Source organism: Heterodontus francisci, chromosome 9 (genome assembly GCF_036365525.1).
Source record: "Heterodontus francisci isolate sHetFra1 chromosome 9, sHetFra1.hap1, whole genome shotgun sequence".
Lineage (NCBI taxonomy): Eukaryota > Metazoa > Chordata > Chondrichthyes > Heterodontiformes > Heterodontidae > Heterodontus > Heterodontus francisci.
Window position 1 is genome coordinate 56074202 of NC_090379.1, and position 13715 is coordinate 56087916.

The following is a 13715-nucleotide window of genomic DNA, read 5'->3' on the forward strand; positions in this document are numbered from 1 at the left end:
TCCACATCCCAGGAACAAATTTAAAAAAAAAAACAGGAGTTTTGAATGCAGGTTATCTACTACTCAGACCCTGGATTAGTTAAGTTGGGACATTGAGCAATTATGTTCATAAAGTTCACATCATTTACAGCTACTAGAAACACCAAGATGGCAGTTTTCCACATACTTACAGATAACAAGTTTTAACATTGGTTATTAGGAAAATGGCAGGGATTCTTTGATAAATAATTTTGCAAAGCAACATGGATAGTTTGAAGATGGCCAGTTTGGAGGTTTAACGTTCTGGTACAATAAATGAATCTTCTTGTGAACATTGCCAGTCTCCATGCTCACTAGCATAGAAATATTTCCATTTAGAATTTGTGTCAAAGACAGCAAGAAACTAGTGACCACTTCAATGACTACTGTCTGTTTTTTTTCCCTCATGGATTTCTATTTGTGCAAATGCTTAACAGATATTGCTCAAAACTAACGTAAAAATTATCAGTGATGCAAACTTAACTCAGGGGTACACTACTTCCTTCAACACAGCTACATCATGCGGTTTCTTCGATCATGTGTGCAAAAAAACATTTATACTCAGATTCAGAGCATTTCTTGAGCTTAGGAGTCCGTGCTTTATCTTGCTTTGGAGATTGTTTCAAACCTGATCTGCAGCCTTAGACTATTTGAATGCACTGAAGATGGTGCTCACCTGATTAACATGTTGAAATTAGATGAGCCAAATTAGAAGGTTTTAAATTTAGAATGGAGCCAAGTTGTTATCCAAGAATACTTTTTGTTCTAAATAGGCAACTATTTAGAGAAACTGATTCCTCTCACTTGTAAGATAATAATGGCAGATTTAAAAAAAATGAAAACAATTGAGGATGAAAGTTGAAGAGTACAAGAAAGGATAAACATGATAGGATAAAAGTTATTTGGAGTTTTCTGAGATGTCCAATTGTTATATGAATGCAAAATAAAAATGCACAGTATGCAGAAAACTAAGCTATTAAATTTTAAGGTTTTGAGAGCTGAAAATTACACATTAAAACCCTGAGGGGGAAGTAAGTGGAAGGCAGTTTGAAAGTTGAACAGTTTTACTAAGGAAGGCTTGAAAATGACCTCTGCCTAGTCCTAATTGTCAGTTTTCTTTTTATGAAAAGACCTTTCAGCAGCAACATCTTTGAGGTTATACAACATCAACCACATTGTTTTATGAAATCACCAGGGCTTTTATTGACTGAAAAAAACCCCACAAAGCACTGAGAAAATGATTTTATGCAGTGCCTCCTCCACTATACAATAGTACAGTGTAGCTTTCAGTTTCGGCACAATTAAAAAAAATACATGAACCAGAACCAAAAATTGTGAAAAACATTAGTGAAATTGTATTAACAAAATTATAAGCACCAAAAATACGATTTTATACTTAAAATGTGTAAACAGTTCATTGTTAGCCACATTAACTAGTTATAGGACGAGGGTTGGAGGCATAAAGTGCAAACTTCAAGTCAACATTCATAGTGGGTTATACTCTTAGAACAAAACATTTTTGAAGTACTTTTGTACAGTTTGCACTTTCGAAACAAATAAAAATGAACAGTTTTTAAATTATATGTTCCACCCCAGGTGTTAGTGTCAAACCCAGTTTGCCATAAAGAAGTACTTTACATATCTATTATACAGAGAATAATGACAAAATTTTATGGGGTAGGAAAGGAAAGTATTTGTCTTGTTAAGTCCGAGTACTTTATTTAGAAATAGGTCGATCATACTTCTTCTAGTATATTCATTGTGGATTCTAGAAAATAAATAAAAAACACAAACAAAACTGTGATTCTTAGTCTTTCATTGCACCTTAAGCAGCAGTACCAATAGTCTCTCCATACAGTTCTTCATTTGTACACAGTGTCTCCTGACAATCTGGTGGTTTCCAAGTGGTTTTCATTTCCAGGTGGTCTCTGCGTGTACAAAAACGAGAGGAGGAAAAGAGCGACGTCTAACGACGACCAATAAGACGTATGTGATGTTACTGCGGACCAATACCTGCTTTCTACAAGGCCCTCCCGCAGTTCAAAATCAAGGCGATGCTCTAACTCTACTAACAGAGAAAAATAAAAATGGTCAAGAATTCATAATTTAAATAAAACATTCAATCATACAATACACATTAAGCTGACAAAACTTCCTTTGACATACATAAGTTGTACATTGCATGCCCATCTAGGTCTCAATTATACCTTGCTGGGCGCGAGGGGTTCAAAAAAAAAAATCAACACATTGAAGACCAGCAAGCTTAACAACTGCATAGTTTATCGCCTATGAACTGGTTGAACTGCATAGGTCACTGGGAGGCAGAAAAGACAGCAGCCTCAGCCAACTTTATATTGATATTGTGGCACTTTTGCCATCAGAGCTATCGTGAAACCCACCTCTTTCAACACCTTCATTGAGAGTTAAATCAGCAGTACAAGGTAAAATAAATGGGGCATAATGGTTTGATTTTAAACACTTTAGAAAAAAAGTTTCCTGCATTTCAATCTTATATATACAGTATGCAATGCCCATCACATCACATAATGTAGTGACCAGTTCTCTATCCCTCATGTACCAATGGGTTGACCAGGAACCCAACAGGAAAACCACAGGCACACAGCTCTTTTAAGGCTTTTGAGTGTCATGGCCTTGCATTCACAACAACTTTTATATAGTACCTTTAACATAGTTAAACATCCTCAGTGCTTCACAGGAACATTATAAAGCACAATTAGACACCAAGGCACATACAGCAAAATTAGGAAAGATGGCCAAAAGTTTGGTCAGAGGTAGGTTTTAAGGAGAGTCTTAAAGGAGGAAAGTGGTGGAGAGGTTTAGGAAGGGAATTCCAAAGCTCAAGGTCCAGTCAATGGTGGAGCAAGTAAAATCTAGGATACCCAAAAGGCCAGAATTAGACAAGTGCAGATATCTGAGAAGATTGTGGGTCTGGAGGAAATTATAGAGATAGCAAGGGGCAAGGCCATGGAGGGATTTGAAAACAAGGATGAGAATTTTGAAATCAAGGCATTGCTTAACCGGAGCTAATGTAGATCAGCGAGCACAGGGGTAATAGGTGGACAAGACTTGGTGCGAACAAGGACATGGACAGCAGAGTTCAGGATGGAGGGTAGAATGTGGAAGGTCAAACCAGGAATGTGCTGGAATAGACAGGTCTCGAGTTAACAAAACCATGAATGAGGACCATTCTACACCATACAAGAACCATATCCCAAGCTGATTTAAAAATGACCATAAAAAAAAACTTTGCAGTGAAAGAGTATAACCATGAATGATAACCTTAAGCATGAGCTTTCTTTTTACAAAAACTTCTACATTTCTCAAGGTATGTTTATCACTAGTAATGTAACCAACAAAATGATGCTTGGGCAGAATACTTCTGTAGCACTACTCTCCATTCAGTCTCCTGTTTTAACGCTGCATTATATTAGCCATCAATCGGGGGAGACAGGCACCCTTGTGCTCCAGTGAGGGAGCACCCCAGCAGCAGAAGCTACCTCCAGTGAAGTATCACCCCCCTGCCCTCCTGATGGACCCCCAACCCACTTGTGGAAATCCCACGTACCTTTCTTGGGGTCTGCATCCATGATGCTGCTCTGGGCTAGGTGTGGTCCCAGCAGTGTCCATCGCTGCCGGTGGTGCTGCTGGGACTGAAGAGCTGCTGGCCCGATTGGCTGGCAGATCTTGGAGGCGGGACTACCTGCCTCAGAGGGGCAGAAGTCCTGCCCATGGCCAATTAAGGGCCTGGGCCACGCAAAATCGTTGCATGGCTTCCAGGCCCACAGAGGCAGGCTCTCCCCTGACTTTTAAACTGGTGGCTGAGGCCAGTGTCGCCAAGTAAAATTCTGGCCCTTGTTTTGTGACCCAAAGGTCTGGGAGAGCGAAACCCATTGTCCTCCAGGCGTTAGTGCTGTGGGTATAAATGTAAGAGGGGCAAGTTAGCTATGGTGAATTGGGAAAATACATGAAAAGATTTGACGGTTGACAGGCAATGGCTAGCATTTAAAATAGTATTACACGGTTACAACAAATATACATTCCGAAGACACAAAAACCCAACGGGAAAGGTGAATTAACCGTGGCTAACAAAAGAAGTGAAAAAGATATTAGATCAAAGGAAGTGGCTTATAAAAGGTCACCAGAAAAAGTGGCAATCCCGAGGATTGGGAGCAATTTACAATCCAGCAAAAGAGGACCAAGAAACTGATAAAGGAAGGGAAAAGAGAATATGAATGCAAGCTAGCTAGAAACATAAAGGCAGACTGTAAAAGCTTTGTTCGGTATGTGAAAAGGAAAAGATTAGCAAGGACAAATGTGGGTCCATTACAGACGGAGACAGGAGAATATGTGGTGGAGAACGGGGAAATGGCTGATAGACTAAACAATTACTTTGTATCTGTCTTCACGGAAGAAGATACAGAAAATTTCCCAGAAATACTAGAGAACCAAGGAACCTGTAAAAATGAGGAACTGAAAGAAATTAGTATCAATAAAGAGAGAGAAAACAGAGAACTACAGAGCTGTTAGTTTGACATCAGTAGTAGGGAAAATGTTACAATCCATTGTAAAGGATGTGAAAACTGGACACTTGGAAAATAATGATATGATTGGGCAGCACAACATGGATTTATGAAAGGGAAATCATGTTTGACAAACTCAGTTTTGGGAGAATGTTACTTATAGCATAGGTAAAGGAGATCCAGTGGATGTGGTGTATTTGGATTTTCACAAGGCTTTTGATAAGGTCCCACACAGGAGGTTAGTAAACAAAAATTTGAGCATATATGAGATTGGGGGTAGTATATTGCTATGGATTGAGAATTGGTTAACAGACAGAAAGCAGAGAGTAGGAATAAACGGGTCATTCTCAGGATGGCAGGCTGTTACTAGTGGGGTATTGTAAGGATCAGTGCTGGGACCACAGCTGTTCACAATCTATATAAATCATTTGGATGTGGTGACCAAATGTAATGTTTCCAAATTTGCTGATGACACGAACCTAGGGGGAATGTAAGTTGCAAGGAGGATGCAGGGATGTTTCAAGGGGAAAAGGACAGGCTAAGTGAATGGGCAAGAACATGGCAGATGGAATATAGTCTGAATAAGTGTGAAGTGATCCACTTTGGTAGAAAAAACAGAAAGGTAGAGTATTTCTTAAATGGTGAGAGGTTGGGAAGTGTTAATGTCCAAAGGGACCTGGATGTCCTTGTTCATCAGTCACTAAAAACTAGTATGCAGGTGCAGCAAGCAATTAGGAAGGCAAATGGTATGTCGGCCTTCATTGCAAGGGGTTTTGAGTACAGGAGTAAAGAGGTCTTGCTGCAATTGTATAGAGCCTTGGTGAGACCGCACATGGAGTATTGTGTACAATTTTGGTCTCCTTATCTAAGGAAGGATATACTTTCCATAGAAATAATGCAATGGTGGTTCACCAGACTGATCCCCGGGATGGCGGGATTGTCTTATGAGGAGAGATTGCAGAAACTGGGCCTGTATTCTCTCGAGTTTCGAAGAATGAGAGGTGATTTCATTGAAACTTACAGAATTCTTACAAGGCGTGACAGGGTATATGTGGATAGGATCTTTCCTCTGGCCGTGATTCTAGAACCAGGGGTCATACTCTCAGAATAAGGGGCAGGTCATTTAAGACTGAGATTAGGAGGAATTTCTTCACTAAGAGGGTGATGAATCTTTGGAATTCTCTATCCCAGAGGGCTGTGGAAGCTCAATCATTGAACATGTTCAAGACAGAAATCGATAGATATCTGGATACTAATGGCATTAAGGGATATGGGGATAGTGGGGAAAAATGGCGTAGAGGTAGGCAGAGCAGGATCAATGGGCCGAATGGCCTATGCCTGCTCCTATTTCCTATATGCCTATGTAGTCTCTGTTTTTCAGAAGACAATTTCGATCTGTGTTCTCTGTTGTTCTTGTAACCTTTCAGAGTGGAGGTGAGGTCACCTGATCTTCTGGACACCATCTTGAACTGTTAAAAATCACAATTTTTAAGGCAATCATATTACAAGGTCCAGCATTCATAACACTATTTAAATTTAAATAAAACTACTGTCACACATTTTTTGTGATGCTGGATTCACCTGTTCAATTTTGATAGGGTGGGCAGTTTGGAAAGATTTACTCTTTCCCAACAGCAGAAAAAATAATTTAGTGCAGTTTATTCACTATAGCATTCCCTGAATTCAAGTGGTTGCAGAAAGATCTAAATCCAAAATAGATGTTACATGGGAATGAAAGGCATCGACAGATATGCACCAAAGTGTTAATAAACCCATCAATAGAGATCACTTCAGTCATCAAAAACAAATAAATTGCAGGGATATGAATGCCTGATAAGGACTTGATGGCCTGAATTAACAGCTTACTCTTTGGCATGCTCAGTTATGTGCTCCCTAGGAATTGTCCCCAGGCTTTTCTAGAAGGGCAGCACTTGCAAGTCAAATCCAAATATAGCCGCTTTCCCTTCAGTTCTAGGCGGAGTGTATTTTGTTGTTCTAAGTTGTCTGTCCCATTCTCTCAGTGTCATCTCAATTTGATTAATCATTGCCTAACCAGACCTTTGAACACTGTTAAGAACAAGCCTGCTGCTGGATTTGGAGTATACAAAGTTATAGCTATTTCGTTTGGCCCCACTATTATTCAAGCAACAAACTTTGGAAGCCCAGAAGCAGCAGCAAACCAATTTTTAAAAGTATTTCCCAGTAATACTTGCAAGTTGTCATGTTCTTAGAAAAACACAAATTTAGCAACTGTAGTCAGTCATTCACATTATCAAATGCAGTACAAAATAACAGAAAGCATAAGTCTTTGGAAATGTTTTTACTTTGCAAGAGGCTTTAAGAAACAATACTTGCATATACTAACCTGTACCATACAAAAGACCAGAGTTATTGCGCGACAGCATCCTTGGACTGAGTTGAATTTCAGGTGCCTTGCTCTCTTCTACAGCTGATTCGTCCTCAGTGGTTGGAGCGTTAACAGTAGAACGTGCGAATCTTGCAAACAGTATTCCACCAATACCTTTTCCTATGTGTGCAGCTCCTAATAGGAACACAATAATAAAAAGAATTAGGTAAAGATGGGGAAAATGTCATACTTAATGGAAGATTTGTAAAACCTCACACACTGGCTTTTACTGGCCTTGAGAAACTATGCTCACCTTTTTGATTAAGAAATAAAGCTACTCAAGGCATGGTTTGGAATTACACAAATTAAAAGGCCTCAAATTTGAAACAGGTCAGTTTAACCCATTGAAATAAAAACAGAATATACTGGAAATACTCCGCAGTTCAGGCAGCATCTGTGGAAGGAGAAACAGCGTTAAGTGTTTCAGGTCAATGACCTGAAATGATGAAAGGCCATCACCTGGAAATGTCAACTCTGTTTCTTTCTCTACAGATGCTACCTGACCCATTGAATATTTCCAGCATTTTCAGTTTTTATTCAGGTTTCCAGCAACTGCAGTATATCGCTTTTGTATTTTTTTTCTAGATTAAAAAAATTGCCCAATAACAGATACAAGGTCACGAACATTGCAAACAACCCATTTGAAGGGTGATATGAACTGGGCCACTTCAAGGTCTGCAGAATTTGGGCAGATGATTTTAACAGCTGAATTGCAGGTATAAAAATCAAATGGAAGACTAAATTTCAAATTAAAACAGAGCAAGAATTAAAAAAAGACATTTAAATAGAATTTTGAAATTTCCATCACTGAGAGAAAAATAGGAGGGATAAAAACCCTGCGGTGCAAAAAACAAATCAAGCTAGTGATGGTAAGACAGAAGCAGTCAACCACTTCTTTCTCTTTATTTCTTCTGGTTCTTGAAAAAAAAATTGAGCAGGTCCTTGATTGGCACCCCATCCACCACCTTCAACATACACTCCCTCCACCACCAACGCACAATGGTAGCAGTGTGTACCATCTACAAGATGCACTGCAGCAACACACCAAGGCTCCTTTGACAGCACCTTCCAAACCCTCGATCTCTACCACCTCGAAGGACAAGGGCAGCAGATGCATGGGAACATCACCACCAGCAAGTTCCCCTCCAAGTCACCATCCTGACTTGGAATTATTTCGCTGTTCCTTCACTGTCGCTGGGTCAAAATCCTGAAACACCCTTCCTAACAGCACTGTTGTTGTACCAACACTGCAGTGGCTCAAGTAAGCAGCTCACCACCTTCTCAAGGGCAATTTGGGATGGGCAGTAAATGCTGGCTTAGCCAGCGATGCCCACATCCCCTGAACGAATAATAAAAAAAGAAATAAGACGTTGCAAGCTCAAAGACCAGGTACTGATTATAAGCATAAGGTCATGATGCAAGATCAGTTCCTGTAAATCAAATTCTGGCTTTAATAAACACAGTACTGAGAAAATTCTTCGCTTGCACGAACAGTTGCTCCAAAAGATTAATATGCTTGGAAATGTCAATCATTTGAAACGCTGGAATTGGATATAGAGGGCAGCAATAAAACTTTCTGATTCAGTGTCTTTTATGAAATGCCCTAAGGTTTCACCATTCACTCCTTTTAGTGATTGGTGTCACAATTTACAGATTAATGGTGCCATTACTGTTGCTGTTCCAGAACATTGAGCCAAGTGCTTTTCGATTAGAGACATAGTTACACAGCACAGAAACAGGCCCTCCGGCCCATCATGTCTGTGCCGGCCATCAAGCACCTATCTATTCTAATCCCATTTTCCAGCACCTGACCCGTAGCCTTGTATGCTATGGCATTTCAAGTGCTCATCTAGATACTTCTTAAATGTTGAGGGTTCCTGCCTCTCCCACCCTTTCAGGCAGTGTGTTCCAGATTCCAACCACCCACTGGGTGAAAACTTTTTTCCTCAAGTCCCCTCTAAACCTCCTGCCCCTTACCTTAAATCTATGCCCCCTGGTTATTGACCCCTCTACTAAGGGAAAAAGTTTCTTCCTATCCATTCTATCAATGCCCCTCATAATTTTGTATACCTCAATCAAATCAGATCAGATCAGACCAGACCACCAACCCCCCACCTCCCGCCCTCAGCCTTCTCTGCGCTAAAGAAAACAACCCTAGCCTATCCAGTCTCTCTTCATAGCTGAAATGCTCCAGCGCAGGCAACGTCCTGGTGAAGTGAGAGCAGAGTATTACTGAATTCAACACCCTGTAGTAGGGTGCCAACTGGGTCTTATCCATTGTAAAGTTCTGATCCTTGATTTTGAGAAAAGCAAAGTTAATCAAATGTGTTTTTCATTTTGTGGCATAATAAAATATTACCTAGTTTAATTGAATTACATGTTTTAAATCAAATATAAAATCAGTCAGAATAGCAGCACCAGTAGACTTACTAGTTTCTTCTTTTGAACAGAATTTATTCAACAAAAACCCATGTCTACAATGTCACCTTGTGGAACAAAAGTATTATGGGATCAGATCATTGAAGAATGGTTTTAAGTGTTAGTAACCAACTTCGTTGACAGGATATGAAATTTGAAAGACTTCACATGGCTCTTGTTACACTCCAGAAAGCTTGTTGTTGAAGGATTATGCTGGAGCCAATCTTTACTCAGTCTTGCATTTATTCTACAAAGTAAAGAGATTACAAACATGCAGCTACTCACTCAAACATTCACCCAGTTTCAGTAAGTGTCTCTTTATATATACATGCAACTAAGACCCTAATTAACACCCTCCATCTGTATATGATTCAACACAATTAAGAGATCCCCTTTTGTCCTCTTTAAATAAAGATGCACAAACTTTTCAAAACAAATCAAAATAAATTCCATATTCTGTCCATAGCACCACATTGCGAGACGCCCCTCCTCTAGGACTCGCAACAATTTCTTTGTACAAGCATTTCTTTTCCTAAAACAGATAGTTGATGATGTACATGTGCCATTTAATTTTGAAAATTTCCTTTCTCTCCAGCATTGGTTTCAATCCAGCAAGGTCAATCCATAACCTTTTCTCACTCACATTTTTTGTAGAGTGTACATTATCCCACAGGGAACGACTTATCTACATAACATTCAAGGGTATCTTACCTTCAGTATGCCCTTTGTACAGAATCTCACCTAAAATATTTGACAATTAGAACCCCATATCCACTGCCTCCACAAGACTCAGTGTTTCCGCAGCTAATGTACTTCTAACAGCCCTTTTCATTTTCTCAGCTTCCCAAGCAAATTACATTTCCCATTTTCAATCAAAATTACCAGCTGCACTTGAATACCCAGCAAGATAAGCATGGGAAGCATCATTAAAAATGACTAGTTTCATATTCTTTGGGTCACTTAAGGATGAGAACATAAGTATGCATTTCTCCAGATCTAATGTTTTTTAATGTTTTATTTGCCCTTGAAACATGCTAGACTTTTGGGAGTTTCATCATAATGCTTAACTCCAAAACATCAAAACCTGCATCAGGTCTAGTCTGAGTGCACAACCAGTTTAATTGACCAACCAAGCTTCTCAATTGCTCTCTCTCATCTTCTATCATCTTTCTGTGATGACCTAGCACAATTAACCAGGATGGGAGTAACACTCTCTAAATAGAATTGTTGAATTAAAAAAGTTATTCCAGACCTACTCTACTTAATATCTAAATCAATATATTTAAAAGCCCCGCAACCCTGACTCCCAATCTTCAATTCTACTTTAATCTTATTAATAACACATTTCTCAAATTCTGCAGTACCACCCCATAAGAAATCATCAACATGCAGCATGAAGATGCCTGAAAGTTTCCCTTTATGATGCCAATAAAACATTGCGGGATCTGCTTTTAGTTGAACACAACCAATTTTCAACAAAAAACAGATCTCAACAAGGAATCCCACACCCTGGAAGCATCATTAAGGCCATAGATGCATTTGTTTAGTTGCCATAGTTTTCCATCTGCATCTGCTGCCTCCTTAGGCAGATCCAGAAACACTTCTCTCTGAAAAGTATCACTCTGCAGAAACACGACTTTTATGTCGATTGATCAGTATTCCCAATGAATATGTGACCAACAGTGCTGAAATGATTTTCAAGCTAACTTTTCCATCTATGGGAGAGTGCATTCTAACCTCTGTATCACCCATTTGCTCTTCAAAGCCCCTCACAACTAGCCTCACTTTAGCCATATAAATCCCATCTGCAAGGACCTTTTCAGTATAAATCCATCTCTGAGACAAGGCTGGCTGATTTTTCTCTGGTACCTCAGAATAAACACTAAACGCTCTCCAACACTCTAACTCCTTTTGTTTTGCCTCTCATTAGTTTATCCCCAAGTTTATTGGCAACCACAAAGTTCACAGTCATGAGGACTTCTGCTTCTAGTTCCATTGAGAGACTTGTTCTTCAGCCCTCATTTCGTTGTGTAATCTGTTCAAACTATGGCCTCTACCAGCACTTTGATGTCTTTTAGGACTACTACTCCCTCTCGCATTATCGGAGGCTCTTTCTCCAGTACGTGATCATTTCCTGATGCGAAAATCACTTCCAGACACACTACTAGAACTTGCACTGCGCTTTCTTACTCTCCACTCTTTCACCCCATTCTACCAGCCCATGGACCTTGCTTCTTGGCCATCATCCTGAACATTCAACCGATATTTAAACTGGTCAGTAGATTTTCCTGCACGTCCCACAATTATCACATCCCTTCATTCACTAGACCTCTCTGCAATATATGTCACCAGAGTACCTACTCAGGATAATTGGCCTTTGGATGCGATAGCTCTGTCCTGCACGTTGTGATCTCTCACATTACCACTATCCAACCCTTCACCTACTGTATTTTGTTCTTCGGGACCTCAATCAAACAGATGAGCATTTGAGGTATAAAGTGCCTCATTTCCTTTTATCAGCTGCTCACATTCGGAGATTTTGTAATCAATCGCAATTAATCATCAGGAATGAACCTTAATAGTTTGATTTCCAAGTTTGATTACTACAAATTACCTTACCAGGGCTTTTCCATTCTCTATGAACCTCTTTTATAATGCACCAAATCTCCTGAATTAAATTCTGCCTCAGATGGCCTTATGCAATGCCTCAAAGCTCTCTGAATTTTCTCAGAGACGTCAGCCTTGATGCAAGCCCGTCTCCCTGCATGTAAAGTATTAAAATGTGCAGAAAAATGGAATTAATTGTAGTACCTTCAGGAGGACAATAGCACAGCACAGAAGGCAATTTGGGATTTCGCTCACAGACAAATTGATAGGGACCTTACCCTCTAACCATCTGAAACAAATTATTTGCAAGAACCTAGACAACTTGTAGTTTGGTTGATCAGATAAGATTTTATGCAGCATTTCAACAATCACCATGTGAGACCATTGCTGAAAGGACTTACAGCTGTGGTATTCATGAGCATAATGTTCATGTTTTCACATGTCTCTGAACTTGTCATTGGCAAGTTCACCTCCATTATCAGTCAGAAACTTAGTTGGTGCCCCAAGTCCGGTCCCTATCTATTTCTCCGTGATTTTATCTATAATCAACCTTGCTACGTATTATTGTAGAAAGACTAAATCTGGTTGCGAGGTCTAGAAAATGTAGAATGAAAATATTTCTGTCTTCGTCCATACTTTTAAATCCATGGCAACTACCTTGTTAATGTTATGTGCTAATTGAAGGCTTACAATAGGACGTGACAGCATCCGCCGATACTTTTTACAGATTTAACACTTTTCACTAATCTCTGTTATTCTCGTCTACTCTTCATCAATCACACCTACATCCTTTAGCAGTGTTTTTAATCTTTGACAAGAAGGGTGAGCAAATTGTCTGTGCAATTTTAAGACAATTTGCTTTTCTTCTCTTTGATTCATATGACCTGATGCCATTAATACTTCTCTAACACTCTGGCTAGAAATATCAGTTTTTGTTAAGGGGATACAATAATGCCCTGACTGGGTAAACTGCTAACCCAGTGACTTTTCAAAAACAATTGCCTTATCATCCTCCATATTAAGTTTCATTTGTGCCTTTTCCACAGAAGGTTTACTCAACAGTAAATGTATCAGTACTAATAAAAATGGCTTATTCCAGCTATTTTACATGGAATTACAACACTCTTTAGTTGACTTCAATGTTTTGTCATCACCAAACCTAAAGCAAGTAGTACTTTTATATTTAACCTTGCATCGATCCTCACATACAAGCACTATCTAACATAGCACAATTGAATGAATCTGCGAGTAACACATTCATCACGAGACTAAAACTCCTTGTGACTAGTATAATTCGTTCAGAATTATTAACTTCCGCTTTTGCCCCAAAATTCTGTGCGTCATGTGTCATTATGAGGATCCTGCCTTTCCGCTTTGGGCAGTTTGTTGCACAATGATACTTTGAGTCACCCCTGAAGCACCTATTAACTGCTCCTTGGGCATTCTTGGGAATTATTCACTTATTGCTGTTGCAATTCTGTCTTCTCCTGTAATAGCCAGACCTGCCTGCTTTCATCCTCATTCCCCCGGTCTTTAACTTTTCCACTGTACTGGTGCCTGCGTCTGGTATCGGAACCATTTCAAAATCTGGCAATCATTGAGTCATCCATTATTTGTGTCACTGTAGCATGTCTTATTTGTTCTACCAAGGCTGCAGGAAACTACTGTATTCCCAGAATTTTAAGGCAGCAGACATCTGATCCAACAGGGAGTCTTTTTCGAAG

The 13715-nt window shown here is 39.5% G+C and overlaps 1 protein-coding gene across 10 annotated transcripts in view; it reads right to left on the minus strand.

Moving 5' to 3' along the window:
* Positions 1 to 1189: 1189 nt before the first annotated feature.
* ddhd1b (DDHD domain containing 1b) overlaps positions 1190 to 13715 on the minus strand; it is a 96682-nt gene continuing 84156 nt past the window's right edge. For 4 of the 10 annotated variants that reach the window (XM_068039145.1, XM_068039152.1, XM_068039150.1 and 1 more), the window contains 2 exons: positions 6925 to 7101; positions 1192 to 2086 (listed from right to left, as the gene is read on the minus strand). In XM_068039145.1, the coding sequence (XP_067895246.1) occupies positions 1881 to 2086; positions 6925 to 7101 (383 nt within the window). In that variant the 3' untranslated portion in view covers positions 1192 to 1880. Of the gene's footprint in view, positions 2087 to 6924; positions 7102 to 13715 lie in introns of those variants that run through there. The other 6 variants (XM_068039147.1, XM_068039144.1, XM_068039143.1 and 3 more) reach the window with 6 other exon arrangements.